The sequence below is a fragment of the Falco cherrug genome, chromosome 7 (genome assembly GCF_023634085.1).
Source record: "Falco cherrug isolate bFalChe1 chromosome 7, bFalChe1.pri, whole genome shotgun sequence".
NCBI classification, from domain to species: domain Eukaryota; kingdom Metazoa; phylum Chordata; class Aves; order Falconiformes; family Falconidae; genus Falco; species Falco cherrug.
In genome coordinates, this window is record NC_073703.1 from 67,092,477 (window position 1) to 67,114,005 (window position 21,529).

Genomic DNA, 21,529 nt, shown 5'->3' on the forward strand with positions numbered 1-21,529 from the left:
AATACCACCCCCCCGTACAGGCAGTACAGCCTATAGCTTACATTCTTTCTAATTATATTTAGAATTCCAAGTTCAAAAATTTGATTTAAAAATAAAGCACAAGTTACGTCTCAAGATACTGCTTTTTGCCACGAACTGAAAAGATGTCACCTGCTTGCACTAGAAGCAATTCTATCAAATGTTCCACTGATGAAGGTGAAACCTTTATGACCATCTAGCAACCATCCAAGAACTCTGTATTTTAGTTCTTGATACTGTCTTGCACTTCCATTTACAGGATTAGCATCCAGACGGCACACCAAGTTATTCAGCCGATCTCATTTCAAGTTACCATAGGGAGAAAATTCTTAAATAAATATGCAAGTCTGGCCTCAAGATTAAAATGTGATTTTTTTTTTTATAACATTGTGATGATGTGAAATGGAAGTCTGCAAGGCAAGCCCAACAAGTAGGTGACAGTGAAGTTACCCCTGTGTGACGAAAATAAATTCGGCATCTTCAGTGTTATTACATAGTAGTCACTAAGCGTCACATATTAAACAAATGCACATGCAAGATAGTAAATGAAGTGGCAAACATTTTTAAATAACATCTTTAATTAAAGTTTTTGCAAAGGCAAAATATTAAACTTAAAATAGGTCTTAGTACATCAAAATACTAAGTTCTCTAATCGTATTCCAAGCATGGCCTTTGAAACATAATATCCTGTATATCACAGAGGAGCAACCTTGATCTGCAATTGTACAGAATGAATTTTACAAACATAATAAATATATTTACCCCCTTACACATAACAGTATATGTACAACAGCAGTTGACAATAGTAGCTCAGAACAGCAAAAAAGGATATTCCCCCACTCCGTCATCTATTGGTACCCTACGCACTCTGGAACATGTCTCATTGGATGACTGTACATATAGCTAACCCAGGGTAGTTCTTCCTATTTAAAAAAGCTCCTTTTGTTCCACAATGTCTATTCCACCAAATAATAATTAAACGACACACTGCATGAACTGCCTGGAAAAAAAAAGTAGACAACAGGGAAACCAATGGACTGGTTTTTACACATTTCCCAACCGATCACAGCGATGGGAAAACAAGACTTTAAATGCCAGACACTGGTATATAACAATATGCAAGTTTCTTCATCTTGTATAGTCACTAACCTCAAAGTCTGCAAGGAACTGCAGTTTCAGCGGGGGGTGCATGGGTGGGGTGGGGTGGCACACAGTGAACCCCACAATTCTGTGTAAAGCAGCCCAGTATCAACCCAGTGTGCGTTATCCTAAACCCACTGTTCACTTCCCGGACATCTGATTGCATTCTCCTAGGAAGCTCTTGCTTTGGGGGAAGTTGGTTTTTTGTTGTTGTTTTGTTTTTGGTTTTTTTTTTTGGCGGGGGGGGGGGGGTGGGGTGGGCTTTACTGCTTTTAAAGGAGCTTTTACAAATTGAAGAGATTGAATCAAAATGAACTTTAGTTAACAAGGTCTCTAACTCCTTCACTGGAATTAAGAAATTTTACTCTGGTAGTGTTACGTGGTGACGTTAACTACTGCTAACTGTCAAGCAGTGGCATTGTTTTCACAGACTCCATGAACTTTACTTTAACACTCCTAATTGTGCAGCAGAAATAGAAAAAATATTTATAAAAAAAAAAATCTGTTACATGACACAACGTGTTCTTCGCTCTTTTCTAGAAACTGTGCTTCAGAATCATGTATCACACTCTCGGAAATCAACTCAGACCACAATTATCACTTTTAACTGTGTTTAGGGAACTGAATGATGTTCAAATGCAACTTGTAAGTACAATGCAGGAACAAGGAGCATGAAGTTGCTAACCAGGAACTGAGGGGGAATAAAAACATATTTTATTTAAATAGTCCAATATAAAGTTCCTTATGTGACTAAATTCTCTATTATCTCCTTAACAGAAAACATATTTCAACTTGTTTTCAACTTAGGTGTTTTAAAATGATTGCACACACTAAAACCCATCAGAATTTGAGCAAAAAAAGTTGCTTATCTGATCGAAGCACTGCAGGAAATTTACGTTCTCAGGAATCAAAAAAGAGTATTGTCATACTGGCAAAAAAGGTATTCTGCAAACTGAAAAGGCACAAGACTCCCAATTTTGCCCAGTTGCTCTACAAGTTTCCATCAGCCACCATGGTTATAATTACGAAGTTCTTTCCCCATTTTTTCCATCATAAAAAGGTGCTCCATCATCTGTGCAAATTTTAACATAAGCCCTCTTGAAATCATTAACTGTTTCCATAATACTGAACTATTTAAATGGGGGACAATTTAAAAACAAAAAACAACTAAGTCTATTGGGGGGGGGGAGGGAAGAGGAGATTGATTAGTTATGAACTGTGACCATGGGAATCCCTTGCCCTCTGAAAGGAATGGTTTCTTTGGAACCTAATGAAATGGTCTGTTCAGTTACATTGTTAAAACCATGATTAAAAATTCAAGTACAATAATAAAATTAAGCAAACTACATTCTTACAGCAAGCTGCTACAATAAAATGAAATTAAAACATGCTTTTTGATTTTAAAAAAGGAACACTTGATGTAGCAATAAGAGCACAGTTTGGTACGATCATGTTTGACTGGCTTTCCAAAATCTTCACAGGTATTATTTGTATTTGAAGACAAAACTTCTTATCTGAAAAGCATACCATACAATTAGCTTGCAAGAGACTGTGCAAGTTCAGAAAGCTTTTAACGTCCTTCAGAACAGGCTAAGCTTAAGTTACCTTTAAAGTTCTGCTATCCCTTAAAAATAAATAAAAAGGCTATGCAGCTTCTAGTATATGGGGGTGAAAAAAGTCACTAAGATGTAGGAAAACAAGTGTTGTACAAGTAATCTGGGTTCCAGTAGTAAAAAAAGGAATCTATAACTTAAGGGATTTTTTTTCCTTTTATTGGTTTGGTTGTGCAGCATTACGGGAATTTCTCTGAAGTCCACTACTTAAGACTTACTGGTAACAGATATGGAAAAGGTGAGGGAAGGAATTAATTGGTACATTATTAGTTTCATTGCAGTTGTACATAGAAGTGTCAACAGTGGTAAAAATATAAAAATAAAGTATCTGCTTTGTTCAGAAGAAAGCAAACACCGATCAGTTTGAGATACCTTGAAGCCCCAAGCCAAAAACGCACTCTAAATGACTATTCCATTACTTAAGAATGAATTAAAAGAAACATCAAGTAACTTTTCATAAAGCTTACGTACGTAGATGGCTTACTACCACCCACACGGCTCTGGACGTAGCCTACAGGCAGTTTTAGTCTGTATCAATGAGAGCACAGGTGTACAAAACCACAGTGACAAAAAACCCTCGTCACGATGTGTTTTGAGTTTTCTATGTACGACTGAGACTCTGAATGCACGTGGAGGCAAGTACGTCACGAGAATGAAAACTAGAGCAGTCTTTATACACTGCTAAAATACACTTGTGACTTTGTTAAAATAACCTTTAAAAAGTTTCATTCTCAAGCAAAAGACGTCAGAAATCATGGATCAAAACGTCTGCTTCTGAAAGTTTTCCCCGATTCAGTTAAAATTATCTTCACTGTGTCCTTTTCTCATCATCATTCCAAGCACCCAATGAAACATGACATTTTTTTTGAAATGGCGAGCCACATGAACATTCCTTCCTCAACAGTTTCCGAAGTATAATGCCCATTGCCTCTCCTCATTCAAAAGTAACTGCATTTCCAAAAGCAAGGTTTGCAAGAATAACCTATGCATGAAGAAAAGGTGTTCACTTCTCAAGAGAGGAAGGGAAGGAGGGGGGAGCAACCTTGTTGCTTTTCAAAAAAAAAAAAAACCCAAAGAAACAAAAAAAACCCCAAACAAACAACAATAACAAAAAAAACCCACCACAAAACCACACCTCTGGAAAAGGCAAGTGAAAAAGTGACTACACAAGGTTTAGTGCATCCGACTGCTTGATCTTCTGTTACCAAGACAGTCTAAAGATACTCTAACAAAATCTGTGTTCTTAAAGCTGTGCAGCTCTCTTCATGAAATTACATGCCACCTGGAAACTTTAGAGAGATTAACTGCTGCAGGTAACTTATGGCTATAATTTTTAGTAAAGCAGATCTTTGATTAACAGAGTTGCAGCCAGGATGTTAGAATTTTTATGCAATTTTCTACATTAAAAATTTAGTCATTCTTGTGGTCTGTTTAATTATTCGTGGATGTCTGGACTACATATGTAGTAAGCAGGTGCAGGAATGCATCTATTATGCCATTACCTACATACTTGATTCAAAAGATCTCAAATGCCTTTTTAAAACAAACAAAAAAAAAATTTAAAAAAAAAAATCAATGGAAACTGTATTACTTGTTTCAGTTCAGTGATGCTGAACCACCACCAAACAGCAAGAATATAATTAACAAGTTAAGCAATCTGACTTTGGTGGTGGGGTGGGGTGGGGGGAGCTACAGGTGCTTAGTATTTAAAAAATACAGTCCTAAATAGAAGATATCACTTACATGAAAATTAAAATAATTTTGAAATATAAATGATCATTTTACCATTTCATAACTGCTAGAAACAACCACCTGTTTATGGGGAACTGAACTGAAAACAACAAATAGATATAATAATTAATGAGCATATCAGAATTAAAAATATTTTCCTTATACAAGTTATTTAAAATTTAACACCTTAATTCTTACCCTTCTGTACAAAGCTTGCACGCAGTTTTAAGTAACATTCTGACCATCCTCACTACCAAAAGGAAGTGTTCAAAGCAAAGATTTGTACACACAATAAGCATTTTCAGATTAATAATCTATCAAAGGGAAGAGTTCCTTCAATCAGTGGAAGAAGTAGTTTAAAATCTTAAAAAGGGAAGGGGGGGGGGGGCGGGGCGGGGCGGGGGAACAAAGCCTTACATGCTAAATACCAGCTGTAGGTACCTGTATGTAGAATTGATAATTAAGGTATTCCTAACACACAAAACCAGCTCCCAGACAATGCTATAGCTGCTACAGTCCATGGCTTGCTCATCTGAAGTAGTGTCTTTGTTGCCACGTTTTACCTTTGTTCCAATACTTTTGCTTTTTGTTTATTTCTGATGTGCAGATACACATTTTGATTGGAGTATACATCCAAGTCTCAACCTTTCCTGCATCTGATTTTTTTTTCCTTTTACAGGGAGTTTTTTTGTTTTGTTTTGTCTTTGAAAACTTCACCATTCTGCATCCCCAATGGCTTTGGAAAATACATAATCTCTTCCATTAAGATTCATGATGCCATCTTTGAGATGAAATTTCCATTTGTTTTTACTTCTATGAATCTAAAAACAGGGAAAAAAGTTTAACTATTACTATGCATGAGAAATAGGTAACAGTAAGTAATATCATCTATAATAAATATATAAGTAAATCATAAGGGCAAGAAAAACTGAAAATTATTAGACATACATCACTATATTACTACAAATATCTTGAAAATCAGTTGTGCCTTTAGCTATGAAAAACAAAACCTAATTATGCATATAGCAGTATATTCTGCTTTCTTTTTTTAAACGAGGGACAGCAACTGTCACAAACCCATGCAAGCACAAAGGCATTCCAAAATCCAAAGCATATAGCACATTTTTAGAGGTGACTGAAAAGAAAGGAGATATATCCACCTGAGCTGCCTTATATTCAATTAAATTATCTCTGATTACAACAGCCACAAAGCTCACCTGAAAGCCAGAAATCCCCATTTCAACCACTGTAACAGAAAGACTAGTATTTTAAACCAGCCCTGAAAGGGTCAAATGTTAAGTTTTAGCTGTTGGGGTTTTTTGTGGTTTTTTTGTTTGTTTGTTTGTTTTAGTATTTGCACCTCTTGTCTAAACTCCATTCTGCATGAAAACTAGTTTGACTATGTTATGTTTAGGTAGACAGCAAGCCTATTCAGCTTTATACTTGTAATGTTAGAGTTGGACTCCGGGTTACCAAAAGTTTCAGTTTTGGTTAAAAGGCAAGCAGAATATTTACATAGTTTTCAGCCTGAAAATCTCTGTGGTACAAAATATGCAAGCTGATAAGAGAATATATGTACTAGACTTATATTCTAGAATTTCTCCTCAATGGTGAGTCATTGCATATGATCTATGTTCCAGTTCTCACTGTGAAGCATCAAGTGAGAGAAGTAACATGTCCAGTATTGGGAATGATGGCATGAATCTTCAATTTTAACCTACTGTCTTCCCAATTAAAGTATGGGCCCTTTTAAGGCTTTGTTTGAAAGAATTTTTTGATATTAAACTGTGAGATCAGTCAAGCTATTTGCAACAACCCAAGAAATACTACGACAGAAAAAAAAAAAATATCTTAGAATCATAGAATGGGTTGGGTTGGAAGGGACCTTACAGATCATCTGGTTCCACACACCCCCCGCCATGGGCAGGGGCACCTTCCACCAGCCCAGGTTGCTCCGAGCCCCATTCACCCTGGCCCTGAACACTTCCCAGCGATGGAGCATCCACAGCTGCTCTGGGCAATCTGCTCCAGTGCCACACCACCCACATAGAAGGGGAAAATAAAATATTAAAAGAAGTTTTATTCGTATTCTGTTTACAAAAATATTCAATACAAAAGTAACTTCTTTCTTCATGCCCATTCCCAAAAAGATACTACCTGACTACAGGAAGCAGGCCGACCAATGTGGTGAAGGAGATCAGAGAAGACACAAGGAAAAGAAACAGCTGTAGTATTGGAAGACTTCAATTATCTTATGCTTCCTGAGCATAACATCAACGTGCAGCACTGAGGGTGTTTTAGATACTATACAGCCGAGTCCTACTTCACAGAGAAACTAAGTCAAGAACCCACAAAACACACAATCCTTTTGTGGGTCCAAGACGGTGTTGTACAGGGCTTAAGTCAGAAAAATATCACCAGCACTAACAACAAATACACAAGACAAACATTTTTCCAAGGGTAATACATCGTTGGTAAATCCACTAGAAGGGTGTTCTACCGAATTTATGTTCTTATGTTTAATTTAAAAATAAAGGAAACTGAACAAGATTCAGTCTGAAAGTAGAATAGTAAATTTTGCAAACCCCCCCCCCCTCCAAAAAAAAAAACCAACCCAAACCAAAAAAAAAGAAAACATATACTGTAAGCACAGAGCAGATAAATACCTGCCACCTATCAAACAGGGCATCCAAAAGAGGAAAGACCACAAGTACAATTAAGAAGCAGAACAGCAAGGTATTCAAAGAAAGCAAAGATCCTTCAGAAAGCTGAAATGTTGTCCAAAGAGTAAAAGATTATCATAAACTTTTGCAAATAAAACATAAAAATGTAATTACGCAATCTAAAAATGTTAAGAAAATTTTACAAAGGGCATAAACCCAAGGAAACCTCATTGCAAGGACAGAAAGTTTCACCATCTACTACACAGTGGTATAGGAAAAAAAAAAAGTAAAGTAGCACCAGAACAGATATGACCATAGCACTCAATCTATTATTATTATTGTTGCTGTTATCGTTGTTATAATTGTTGTTTATGTTGTTGTTGTTATTATTATTATTGTTGTTATTATTGTTTGGTCTGTGTTCACTTTAAGCTAAAAAGTCGGTGGCAACATCAAAGAAATGAACAAGGAAAGGTCTGGCTTATATACTCTACTTGCCCTTCCAAATGCCATTCCACAAAAATCCCTCATCAGAACCATCTGAGCTGTCATGAGGTAAGAAGGAAGGTCCTCGGATGAATAAGTAACTGAATAAAGATGGGGAAAAAAGGGTAAGAACACTGTTTTACAGTGAAATGAGATCATTCCAGAAGAGATTTGTGCTAGCTGGAGTCTGCATGGTTTAAGAATTCACTAATCATCTGGAAAATGACAAAACGTCTCTGATGATACAAAAGAACAGCTACTGACGAGCTGCAGAACGATGTTACTGCCCTAACTCATTGTGTAGTAGAACAATGGTGGCATTTAATGTATATGAAGATAGCAAGGATGGAAAAAATTCCAACTTACATGGATAGAAAAAACAATGGGTGTCAGTTGACAGTTACAAGTCAGGGACAAGATCCCAGTGTTCAAAGACTTTTCCATGAGAACATCAGCTCTGTGTTCATGAACGAACTACTGCAGAACATTGCTACACCACTTAAACTGTAGGTTCACCCGTGTTACGGATAGCTTGATCCTTCCTCAACCTTATCTACCTGTATCAAGTAAGATACAGAAGAATAAAACAGATCTGGAGAACACAAGTAAGAATAATCATGTTTGGACAGATGTACAAATAACAGCCAAGCGAAACATAGCTCTGATTTCAAAGAGGTGATTGAGGATGGTTATGGTGGTCTGCAATATCATAAAAGGCACCAAGAAAGAAAGAGGAAACTTCCAAATACAGAACTAGGAATTATGGTATGAAACTAATGGGTTAAAAACGAGGTAATTCTTCAAACATCACATAATTCATTTATGAAGCTCCTTGTCACAAGACAAAGTTTACAAGGATTCAGAAAAGAATCAAATTAATTTCTGGCCAATTAAGGAAAAAACCCTCCTCACAGAAGGATGGTGAAATCCTCCACATGAGCATCGCTACTTGTTTGCCCTTGTTTCATTGTCCCAGAGGCACCCACGTCAGCTGACGCAGGACACTGTGCACGAGGGGACTCTGCTCAGAACAAGTGAGCTGATCCTGTACATTTTTATAGAGACAAACTGAACCACAATCGTTTGATAAGTGATGAATTCCTTTCAGAGCGCTTGGCACTAGGGGTTAACGATGGACACTGTTCCCTACTGGGTTCACATTCTTAACTTTTAAGAGGGTGAGGAATTCAGAGCAGTTCATGTTGCTCAGCTTTAGCAGCTCCTAACAAGCTTTCCCTGAGAGCTGTTTTGAGGTCCCTCACTATCCTCAGGAACTGCCTCAAAACTAACAAGTTTTGGACTGCAGTCTGGAGGAGACAGATGGCTGGAATGTAGATCCTGACAGGACTTCCCTGTATCTTGAATTCTCTGTTGAATCTGATGACAAGCCTAAGCAGAGTCTGGGCATAACTGAAGATTTTCTAATCAAGCCATTCTACATCATGTAGGAGTTTTTATTCAATAAGCTTACAGCTTTTTTCTGCTTTAAAAAAGATCATTACTCATTGTAGTCCAATTAATCTAACACAGGAAAAGAAAGAAAATCCACACTAAATAATCTTTCTGCATGTTACCACAGTAAAAGGGTGTCCAATATCCTCCAGACATTTAAAACAATTCCAGACATGGATGAATCCTTTTATAACCCAGGGCAAATGTGCAAGAAGAAATTAGTCATTACAGAGGAGGCAAGACAGTTCAGCAGAATTTAAAGCAAAATAAGCAAGTGTTCCGCATTGCCATTACAGTAAAGAATGCACAGCACAGAGCGAGCCTTCTCCTGCGATAACTATCCTGTCATCAAGAAGAGGTTATTTTTAGTGATCACGGAACAGTTTTCCACAAGTCTAAATCATAACGACTGCTTCTTTCATTCATGGCTACAGCAAATGTAGAAACTTGCTTATAATAGTTCGCTTCTCCTGAACCTAGAGGACTGACCTTTTGTTAAAGGTCACAAAAAGACATGATGAAGAAAAAGAAAATGCAGCCAAATTTTTCTAAGCTTTACTCATTACCAAGTTTAGTACAAATATGTCCCGCAAACCAGTTTTAAAAACAAACAATCGCTAATTCTTATATTACCATTCACATTATCATCTTTACAGATCTACCTGTACTTTACAGTCACAAATACTTTAAAATTACAACTTGATAGCAAGAACAGAGGAAGTAGAATTCTTGGATTCTGTTCCGGAGAGATTACCTTGTCATACTGGCACACAACAACGTTTTCTGTATCAAACAGTTCTTGTCCTTCCTCATCACTCACATCATCTTCACTGTTAAGAGGCTCCTGAAAGAAACACATGATGCAAAAAGTTACGCTGTTTAGTACGATCAGAGCTGTTACCTTGATTACTCACATGAGGCTACAGTCTTGTCTATGAACTACAGGAGCTAAAACGCATCTGAGACAGGAATATTAGGCTTTCCAGCAGAGGGCTGATGTACATACACTTCCTTCCTGCCCTGCATCCTGAGAAGACATCCTTACCAACTTCAGTCTGGACCTTCAGTGTCCAGGCCAGACTCCAGGCGCTGCAGCCTTCTGGCACCACAACCATTCTTGCTCCTTTACTGTAAATGTTCTGGTGCTTGCAATTTGTCTTTACAAAAAATTTATCATTATGCAGATTTTCATTTTTCTATAGCATCTAAGCAGTGGAAAGGTGACGTTAGTCACATCACTCCCCATGTGCCAAAAAAAACAGACACTCCATGACTTAGTCACACTTGATGTACCACAAACAGAAACAGACCTCAACACATGCAGAAACATGGAGGGGGAAAAAAAGGATGGTTTAAGATGATCTGGCATAGACACACCCAAAATAACTTCTCCAGAGCTCCTAGAACGCATTTTCATGTTCCTTAAAAATTACTTTCATTTTTAACTCTTTCTGCTAGCATTCTGTTCCAGCAGAAATTTGATGTTGGTTTTTTTTCATCTCACGTACATAACAAACATTTCAAATGCTAAAATAACCTATAACAAATGCCGAACAACTTTTCTGAAGTCTCCTGTATGATCGTCATCTTCCTACCTATTTCCAAATATGTAAACTATCCTGGAGGAAACGCTAGTGAGAGAAGAAAAAGGTGTCCTAACCATCCTAATTCCTTCCAAAGTAATGCTGTAAGTGATTACAAAAACTTTACTCATTAAGTAACAGCTGATGAACAAATGTAGCAAAACCAACATGAGATCTCTGGCATGCTAATAATGAAGTCTTAGCATATAAAAAAAATCCCCAAGAACGCTAGCATTAAGGCACTGTTAAAGAACATTTAACATTTAAGCATGATGACCTATACTTAATAAGGCAATCATTAAGACATTCAAACTGACATCAATGCTGATCAGTATTATGGAAATGCGATGTTGTAATGGAATACTGTTAGACACCACTGTAGATGTGCTACAGAAAACTCGATTTTAACTCCTTGATAAAAATTAGAAGTTCTACCTGCATATACCGCGAGTGATACAGACTGTGAAATGCTACATGTGCTCCTCATTATTGGCATTTTAAATGGAATCTTAAAATAACTGGAAAGGCTGCAGAGAACTATGGAAGTGAGCTGACAGTTCAAAATGTAATGTAGGGATAGATTTAGGGAGTGCCAAGTTACCTGTCAGAGACTGAAATAACAGTACTTTTAACCAACACACACAAACACTGTTGGGGTTTTTTATTTCTTATTCTTTTGAGGCTTTTTGGTGCAACACACCAAACCTTAGTTAAGAACCACTGGCTCAAGTCCAAAACCAAGCAAATTCAAAGCCTGAATTAAGCACATATTGTTAAGAATCCAGCAAGTTATGAAGAACATACGCTTCTGTTCCTATCTCCTGATTTAATTAAATCAAGGTCAGATGGGTTTCTGGAAGGTGCTTTATAATCAAATTTGAGTTCTCAGGTTTGTTCTAGTGTAACAGAAAGCAATGGAATAGTCGAGAAAGATACAGGTCAGACCCCACCTAGTGGTCCCCGCAGCAAACTAAATACATGCTCTCCCTTTTGTCAATCTTCCCAACAACTTGCTTTTGTACGCGCTCAGTCCCAAGTGGAGTCAACCGTTTGTTTGTTTCATAATTTCATGGCTAACCCCTCCATAACATCAGAAATATTACTGCTGAAGTTTTCAAAAAGCCATTCATGACAATGAACAGGTTCTACTGCGTCCCCAACGTTCCCCCACTGCATTTCAAGGTTCTTTGATAATACAGTTTCCACAACTTCAACATGGGAAATAAAGAACTTGAAGTACAAGGACAAAAGTTGTATTCTCAACATTACTGGGATATAGTATAATTTGAAACATGTAATTTTCTTTCAAATTTTGCAAAAAAATCGAACACAAGCATGCCCCAGTCTTATGAAATAATGTTAAGTTTACCTCTTCAACTTGGCCATCTTCACCCCCATCTTTTTCTTTGTCTTCCTCTTCATCATCATCATAGTCTTCTTCCTCATCTTCTTCTTCTTCAGAAGATGTGTCCCCTGCTCCATCAACTTGGAGCACGAGTGGTGCTTGCGGTTGTGCCTGTTGTTGTTGTGGTTGCTGCTGACCAGCTGCAGGAATCTGTGCTTGAGCTGGCGTAGGGGCAGCCACTGTTGTAGGTATGACTTGTGTTTTATTTCCTGTAAACAGGATCTGCTGGGGCTGAATAATCACTCCTGTCTGCTGGGAAATCCCTCCAGGAAGAGGAGCCAAAACCTGATGGAATATCATTGCAAGTACTGTGGCTGCTAACGGAACAAGACTACCACATCACTTATCAAAAACAATTAAAGCATTATCAATCTGACTTGCACTAATCTTCAATAATATACCTTCTTTCACTACTCTGTGTTTGTTTTCTGCATTTTGCATTGCTAAATCTAAGAAAACCTACTGTCTTTCCATCCTAAAACACTAGCACTACCATCACACTTGAATTCCAAGTAGAGCAGAAAAACTGTTCAAATTCAAGTAAAGATTATTTTCAAACCTTTTCTATAAAACATTTAACTTTCAACTCTACAAATTGTTATTCATGCTTTACACTGCAGAACTGTGACACAAGGCTAAATTCAATGCTTACACAGTCTGGACTCAGTTGACCTTGTAGGTGAACAAAAATCCTTGTGTGTTTACTACTAAAATAACCAAGGCAGGTGTGCATGTTTCATTTAGGTATTTTCTTCTACATGTTCTGTGACACTGAATCGTTTTAACCAATATGCATGTTTTTTAAAGGATGTATACTAGGATTATGCACATAATATAGTTGTCATCAGGGGATGCATGGAAGAAATTCTAAACTGCAGACAGAATTCGGCAAGAATAAAAGTGACATTGAAAATGACATTTCAAAATTAGTTTCTAAAACCACACTTATTAACACAGTTCTTTTTGTGTGGTTTTTGTTTTTTAAATTACTATAAAGTTTTTCTTTCAAGTGTACCTATTCAAAAATTTTTCTTTACCTGCTGTATAACAGGTGCTGGTACTGCACCAGGCTGCATTTGCGGTATCACCTGCTGCTGTAGAACAACAGGCTGCTGTGGCTGAATGATATACTGAGCTCCATTTGCAGTTCTAACTACTTGGAGGATCTGGCCTGTAATAAAATAATTATCAAATTAATCAAATGTAGAAATTCACTTTTTAAATTATCTTAGTTTAGAAGCTTGTTTCCCTGAAGAACACCAATGACAATTAAAGGAGAGCCATTTCTGTTTCACTTTTGTGAGTGAAAAGATACTATGCTACAGTAGCTGTGTCAGAAACAAAGAACTAATAGGATTGTTTACCATCTAAATACCATCATGAGGTATGCAATCCAAAAATAAATTTGCATATGCAAGCCAAAGTGTAATCCTTTAACACAGCACAGCATTTTAAATATTAGCTCCCACTTATGAACATATCTCATGTTTCATAAGATAGATTTTTACAGAGAGAAAGACAAAGGAACACATACCAAAATAGGAACACAGGTATTCACACCACAAAAATTCTACCCGCTGGTAACACTGGTATTTCCAGGGTCCTGTCAGACGATGTCCCTTCCTCAGATCCATTTCCCTCCAATCACCACATTACAAGAAATTCCTCTATGCGTAACTTTCTTTGCAATATTATTGCGCAGTCGCCTTTTGGAAAAATCTGTCCTTATTATCCACCTCTCCTTTCTGTTCCCATAATGCCTGCACTCTATATCCTTTTATTATCCTGTAGCTTTATCATTTTATACTTTTCCTCACTTCACAAAAGTCATCTAAAACTCACACACCTTTGGAGATGGCCTCTGACTCAGACAAGCAAAAGCTAAGACATATTCCAACATTAGGTTTTCACACTTCTAATCAGAAAGATGGAGAAGGAGAAGAAACTAAACTACATAATCCTGAACTTCATAAGTTTCCCTCAAAGATTGATTTTTTTCCTGTTCTCCCGCCACAACAATATGTGAAGTCCTATTTACCAAAATAACTATGCATATCTGAAGGAACCAACTATCCCAGCTCCTTGTCTAAGAAAACATACTATAAATACTTGTAAGGGGGAAAAAAAAATTATGACCATAAGAAAAGTAACAAATATGAGCTGCAGATCATTCTACGCTATGACAAACACAGATTTGCTTCCTTAAAAATTGGGAAGAATTTCTAGAACAGCTACACATTTAAGTCTTGTTTCAACCATATATCTATTAAACATTGAAATGTTAAAAGCGGGGAGGTTAAGTCTCAGGTGATTCTGAGCAGACTAGATGAATTGCTCTGGCAAAAACAGCAACTGATTCTAGAAAACGAGGTTTCTCAGATCTTCTTTTACTCTTCACACAGAACAGATCTAGAAAAAGCAGCGTAACACAGAAGTACATGAAGCATCAAATATGCTGTTCATAAAGTAACATCTAATAATATTCTAAATGGACAGCACGACAATATTTAAAAATGATAAATCTAAAATAAAATTAGCATTGCCAGCAAAATTAGAAATTCCACTGAGTGTGCTTAGCTGGTACGAGTAACCTGAAGATATTCCTCATCTGAATCCACAGATGAAGCGATCCTGCTCTTTTATAACCAGTCTAGTATCTGTGCTCAGATCATGCATCGCAAAGCTCAGGAATACGCCAAGGGGGGAGACAGAAATGCCTGCCTTCTTGCTTCATGTGCTTCTGTGAGAAGCCGGGGAAACTTGCACCAAATCTAACCCACACCACCATTAGGTCAGAACCACAAGGTTCCTAAGACCAGCAAGTCAGTGAGCAAAAGAATCCAGGAGTCCAGCAAAGAGGTTGCACTACCTTTTAGAGGTGGATTCCCAGGTTCTGCTTTTTAACAATATACTGCAGGGAGTAAAACCCCCAGTTTCTCGCCCCCAGCACCCTCAAAACCATTGAACCATTGTTGGATCTCAATGTTAAGACAGTTACCTGAATTTGTAAGTATCTGCTGAACAGGAGTAACGCCAGCAGGGAGAGCCAATGTAGCTGCAGTGGCTGCAGCACTCTGAAATACAAGAAAAGCTTTTTAACCACAGACATTAGTGTTTCATCTCACAACACACTGCCTGAAAATATGTACCCTTTTACTGCCGTTTACAACGTTTGCACACAAGTTTCTGCAGCTATTGAAATGCGGTCATTAATCAACTGCACATTATACGACACACAAAAATTATCTTCCTTCTTCCTTAGTAGGAAGAAAGTTGAAGCAACAATCACTAAGTGTCATACCTTAAACCAAGAAACCACATGGAGCTGGGTTATCTGCAAGCTCAGCAGATTTTTTTTCCTCCTCTGCCAATCTAATAGAGTCCAACACTGGAATTGCTCATGTGGCAATTTTACTTACACTTTTTTCAAAGCAGCTAAAGATACGAGCCCACAAATCTGAAGAAACATAAGGTACTGAAGCAACAATCATGTCTGCCTGTCTTATTTTCACAAGGAGTAGTAATCAGGTTTGCACTTTTCTTCACTCTGTAAATGATTTGCATTTCAAGTCCCACATACACAGCTCTCCTGAGTGAATATACGCACACAGTGTACACTGACTGTTCACAGAATGACTGATTTTTTTCTCTCAAGACAGCTGGTTAGAAAAGAAAGCCGAAGATTCAAAATGGGTAATGATTTGAACTTACAAGGAAACTGAATTCCAACATCCATCACGGGAGATCTGAACACAAAAATCTGCATTAGGTCCCTAACTCGCAGAGGGAGATGGACTTCTCCAGAGGGCCTCTCCCTTTCGAGGGTGTAACTGGAGCTGTCTATGGAAAAGCCTCCCTCTCCCCGCTAGAAGGGAACCATGGCCGATGACTCTGCTACTGAAGGATTTAAACTTTATTACTGAGCAGAGCACGTATTTCCTGTTGGTAAGAAACATGATCCCCCCCATATTGGCTGGTCAATACAGTCATTACAACTGCCAAAATTAGGGATCGCCAAACAAAACTGAAAAGCACTTGTCTGCATCCTCAGGTCCCAGACAAAGGCAGGCGAATAAACTCTCATCGCTCTCTGCCTTCCAGGGGATTCAAGGTCTGTCAGATCCATTCTTTAATATCAACTTAAATGTTTCTAATAAATTCACACAATAATTCCAAATCAATTCTGTAGCTATTTACTGAACAGCAGCCTTCTGCAGCGTACAATTCATCTACATTTTGACAGCAGCAGAGCTTTAAAAGCATGGCATTCATTTTCGCAATACCCACCACCACGAAGATCTAAACTGAATGAGACAGAAGAAGAATGTTTAACTGTTGGGACTTGGAAGTTAAAAATCACACTGAAATGGCTGTAAAACATGTAAGAAAAAGGCAGACATTGACGTGCTCTCAGCCTCTTGAGTAAATCACTCTAAGTAACGAAGTTCAGGTTCTTTCCTGTAGTAAGGTCAGCAGGTAACACCAATGTGAAGGCTAAAAAAGCTGCTGCAGCTTTGACAAATCATGAAACTTTGTTTCATGTGCTTTTACCCTATAAGTCATAGGAATATAATGAAGTCTGGTGTTAATATACATTTTAACTTGTATTAGCTGTTGTTATCAGTGCCTTCTTGCAAGCATTTTTTTTTTTTAATTAAGTCATAATTTAAATTATGCATTTAAAGCAAGATAAGATAACCAAAATTAACCTCTGGAGATAAAAACTGCAAGAAAAGTGTAAACGAGTAGACTCCATTTTAAATGCTAATATGGAATCAGTGAATCAAATTAACGTGATCAGAAAAGATGGATGTGAATTGCTAAATAATCTCTCATTTGATACAAGCTGAAGTTTCAGAGTAGTTGATACTTTTTCCTGCACCTAACACAGTATGCTTCCATCAGTTAACAGTGCTGTGTTGGTATATGACAAACACATCGTCATGCAGATTCATACTAAAAGTATTCCAATTTCTGATTAAAAATAAAAAAGTTTTGGTTAAACACAATTAAGGCAGAGGATCAAGGTAAGTCCTACATTTGTTGTCAAAACTGAAGTCCTGGATTACTGTTCCTAGATTGTCAGTGCAGCAGCAAAACTCAGAAAGATGGCAGACAGCTTTACCAATGTGTTCTACACCACTTTTCAGCATCTGACAACTAATGCCAGATTTGTGTTTACTATTTAATTGAAACAATTTACATAACAACAGTGGGCACATGTATAAACTTCTGCTTTTCTTACCATGCCTGATGCATTCATGTGCGGTATCAGCTTGGAATCTGGTACAATAACCTGCTGCTGAGGTGCTAGAAACAAAAAAAAAAAAACAAACAGCATTTCAAGAAAACTATGCAGCTGGTCTCAAAATAACATCAAAGCCCAAGTAGCTTAGAAAGAACATCACCCAAACATCAGCTGAGCTTCATAACAAAACCAGCTACTGAACAGTCTCTAATCTTAATTAAGTTTTCCTCTCAATACAATACACAACAGCAGCTCTGAGAGATGATACAGCTATTTTGGCTTTAAAGATCTTATGTCAAGGGCTTCAGTTACCCATTCTGACCCCAGGTAAAGTAAGATTCAAACTACCATTTCTGAAATTAACAGTGCTAGTGAAATGTTGATAAACTCGCTGATGTCCAGTAGCAAGAGTTCTCCAAACCCATCAGCTGACAGTGGTTAACTCTTAAAACAGAATTAAGCAAGGGCTGTTGCAAGATGAAGAACATGTTAACAGGATGCAGCAGGTAGCCCGAGTTAGGTCTAGTTAGCAGAGCTGTTAGTGTAAGCTCATGATCTTCACCGTCTTTCTAATTTAGCAGAAGCAGATGAAAGTATGATCAACCCCTGCCCCAAACAACAGAACAGTTTTGGCGTGCTAAAGGAAATAGCTAAACTATGCAAACATCTGTTGATCATCTGTAAGTGCAAAAGCATACAAGTCTATGCAACAAGCAGATTGCCAGGGCCAATATCAGTGGCAATAAACTGGGAAACATCAGAGCAATCTGAACAAAGTAATCATTGACAAGATGTTCTCCATCCAGTCCTAGAACCAAGGACACTTAAGAATGCTGGGGATAACTGAAGAGTTTCTGGAAAAGATTCTGGGGAGGGAAGCCCCACAACCTTGCACTGGGATCAGAGGCCATCTCCCCAACTTTCAGGGAACCCAGGGAAGGCCAAAGAGCCCAAGGAAATCTTGTGACCCTGTGCCAGGACCACACACAGGGCAGCAGGAATCACCGTGCCAACCGTCCTGATCTCTCTCTGGGACCGCACCAGGTCACACAAGGAACTACTCTACCACCTCTCCCATGGAACAGGGAAGTCAAGGATATCGTAAAACTGCATGTCTGTGATTAAAGTGCTTTGTATCTTAATTTCATTTAGCCTCCACTGTCATTTGGTCATAAGCCACAACACTGGGTAACAATAACTTGGTTTCAAGTGTATTACTACATATATATAGTAATTTATATATACAGGATCTTATTCATCTCAAGAAGCTAACAAGAGGACAAGGACCTCCATATTAGTGGAGGGAAACCTGGTCAGTACTCACAGCTATTTAGCTAAAGAGCCACTAGAGGCCTTGGCAAGTAGACTTTCCAGGTTCTGCTGACTGGTACTCAAGCTAAAACACCCACAATATTTGAAGCCATGTGTATTTAGGACTCAAACTCAAAATTAATTTTATCCCAACACTTGAAACTGATTTACTTCCAGCCAAAATACTGTAAGAAGAAAAAAAAAAACCAAATGTAACAAAACAAAACCAAGAAAAAATCCCAAAACAAACAAACCAACCCCAAACACGCACATGCACACAAAAAAACCCACACCAAAGGAAAAAAAGCCCCAACAAGAGGTTCTTGTCACACTGGTTCTCTTCTGAGTTAATGGTTGGGTTTGGGGGTTGGTTTTTGGGGGGGAGGGGGGCAGGGAAGTCATAGCTACTTCTGTGCCTCTGACAATGTAGGTTCCAATTCTCGAAATCTGATAAAGACTGAAGTCTGTGACTGACTACCACAGATAAATATTTTATGCCACAATGCTAATAGCACACTGAAAAATCAACTCAAGCACTTCACAGGTGGCAGATTTGTTTACACAGCATATTTATCTTAGTTTTCAAATGAAATTGTAATTAGTGGAAATGTTTCCCTTAAATTATTAACAGAAAATACACAAGACAATAATTACAAGAAGCAATACTGTTATGGCTAGCTAAAATACACCTTGAACATCCACACCTACACAGTGTGCAATCTTTTAAGACCACAAAAATACCCAGCCATTATGCTTGTCACTTGAAACTTGTTTAACATGAAAAACCATCTCCCACATATACTCAGACTGTTAATTTTTCACATGATTTTTCACATCCTAACAGCCACTTATGCTGAACAATAATATTTTTTTTAATTAATTTGTTCCTAATGACATTACTATCTCATGACTAAACTGTCAACTGCATATGTATATTGGCTTGAAATTACAGAGCTGCTAATGGTTTTTTTTTACCGAATCTGAAAGTCACGTATTCTGAAAACATTATGTAGCAGAAGACCAAGAGAAGAATTCAGCTTTTCCAAAATCTTCTGAAGAATATGACTTAACACACATACCAAGATATTTTTCACCAAAATAGCTCTCTTGACCCATTAAATAGAGGCAAGTTGATACAAAGTTTAACACAAAGATACAAAGGTATCCATCAGATAAACATGTTGCCCTAGATTCAAAATATGCCAAGAAGTTGGTCTAACTTGAGAGTCCTTTGCCAGAGAGATTAGAGAGTAAGGCTGACCTTGCTGAGATGCTGGAATAAGGACCTGCTGTGGCTGAGACTGCTGCTGCACAGTCTGCTGCGGCTGAGGTTGTGTGTGATGGTGGTGGTGATGATGCTGCTGTTGCTGCTGCTGCTGCTGCTGCTGCTGCACCTGCAATAAAAGCTGCTGCTCTTCTGAATGGAAGCCATCTACAGCCTTGGACTGCATCAGCTTGTTCTCCCACAGCTAATTTGGAAAAGGAAAGAGAAATCTCTGTGTACCATTTTTACTCAACAGGATTTGTAACAATATACAGACAGTATTCTAAAATCAAATTTGTTTTCACTGTTTATCTTGTGCCGTCTACTTAGCCCAAAAAGCCCTTAGGCAAATTCAGACTGAAGAGATAACTCCACAGAGGTAACGTTTTAAGAAGAAGAATTAAATATCCCTTACGAATTGTCAGTCAAAGCTTAAGCTTTAACATTCTTTCTTTCCTCCTAGTGTGGAAGATTCGTAACAACCCTAACAGAAGCATGAATAAGCTGGTAACTTTTAAACTGGCATTCAAGTTTTCACTTCTCTACCTTCTTTCTTTCTTACCTCTTTAATCACAAAAATAATTACTACAGCTTTCCTCAAGCCATTTCTTCCTGGAGCTCCTCAATAAAAGTTGCTTAAAGACTACTGCCTCGTAACACACTTCAACAGAAACTACCAGTATACCTAAGATAATGCCTCTGCACAAGCAATTACACAGTTCCTACCACAGCATCAAATTCAGCTTCTCCAGCCCTTCAGTTCTTAATGTCAGCTGACATGTCTCCCAAGAAAAGCCACAGATACAAAAAAGAAGCTCTTGCAAAAAGACAGCAACACAAGTACCCCGTAACACATCAGAGTCAAAGAGACTACCGGCAGCCAGGACTCCTGATTTCAAACCCTGCTTAGGGCTCCCCAAGCCTTTCTCTTCAATACTTCTTTTCCTTTCTTGTCTCTTTCCTCATTCAATCTTTTCTGACATCACTTGCAGAATACATCTGTGACACATACAACAAGGTGCTTTTCTTATAGCACTCACTCAGTTTCCACCAAGCCAGGTCATGGTTTCATGGGGAAAAAAAAAGTGTTTACCTATTTACATCTCAAAATTCCTTTCCCATTCCATCCATCTTTTAATACTTCAAAAGTACCGAGTGCAGGACATCCCACTTTCTGAAGAAGCCCTTATTCCACAGCTAAGATTAAGCAGGCACCTACTTTCCCAGTTACCTTTTACTTTATTTCTTCCTTTTTATTTTCCCCTGCCTTTTCCCCTCTGAAGTGCTTCTTTTACTCAGGAAGAATTTGAAGAAAGTCATAGAAGACTCAGCAGAGCTCAGGTCAACATCCTGTCTTACTTCTGGACCCCCAGTAACAGCTGAAACCCACCGTATGTGAAACAACTCTGAATCTGACAGCTTCAGAAAAGGGTGATGCACCCAGTGCAGTTTATTACATACCACCCCCCAGAAACAGTACTTCTGCAAACCGCAAACCATACATGCAAAACTCTGACGACACAACTCCTCTTCTTCAGAAAGACAAAAACATCAGAGCAGATGCTATACTTCTCCTGCACAGAAACCTTAAGAATTGTCTGCTTCTAAATTAAAC

At 38.0% G+C, this 21,529-nt stretch overlaps 1 protein-coding gene across 1 annotated transcript in view; it reads right to left on the bottom strand.

Annotated features, from left to right (window-relative positions):
* Window positions 1-1,408: 1,408 nt before the first annotated feature.
* GTF2A1 (general transcription factor IIA subunit 1) overlaps window positions 1,409-21,529 on the bottom strand; it is a 28,120-nt gene continuing 7,999 nt past the window's right edge. The window contains exons 3-9 of the mRNA XM_055716975.1: window positions 19,912-20,119; window positions 17,337-17,401; window positions 15,090-15,165; window positions 13,129-13,262; window positions 12,056-12,376; window positions 9,858-9,947; window positions 1,409-5,323 (exon numbers count right to left, since the gene is read on the bottom strand). Coding sequence (XP_055572950.1) covers window positions 5,216-5,323; window positions 9,858-9,947; window positions 12,056-12,376; window positions 13,129-13,262; window positions 15,090-15,165; window positions 17,337-17,401; window positions 19,912-20,119 — 1,002 coding nt within the window. The 3' untranslated portion in view covers window positions 1,409-5,215. The remainder of the gene's footprint in view (window positions 5,324-9,857; window positions 9,948-12,055; window positions 12,377-13,128; window positions 13,263-15,089; window positions 15,166-17,336; window positions 17,402-19,911; window positions 20,120-21,529) is intronic.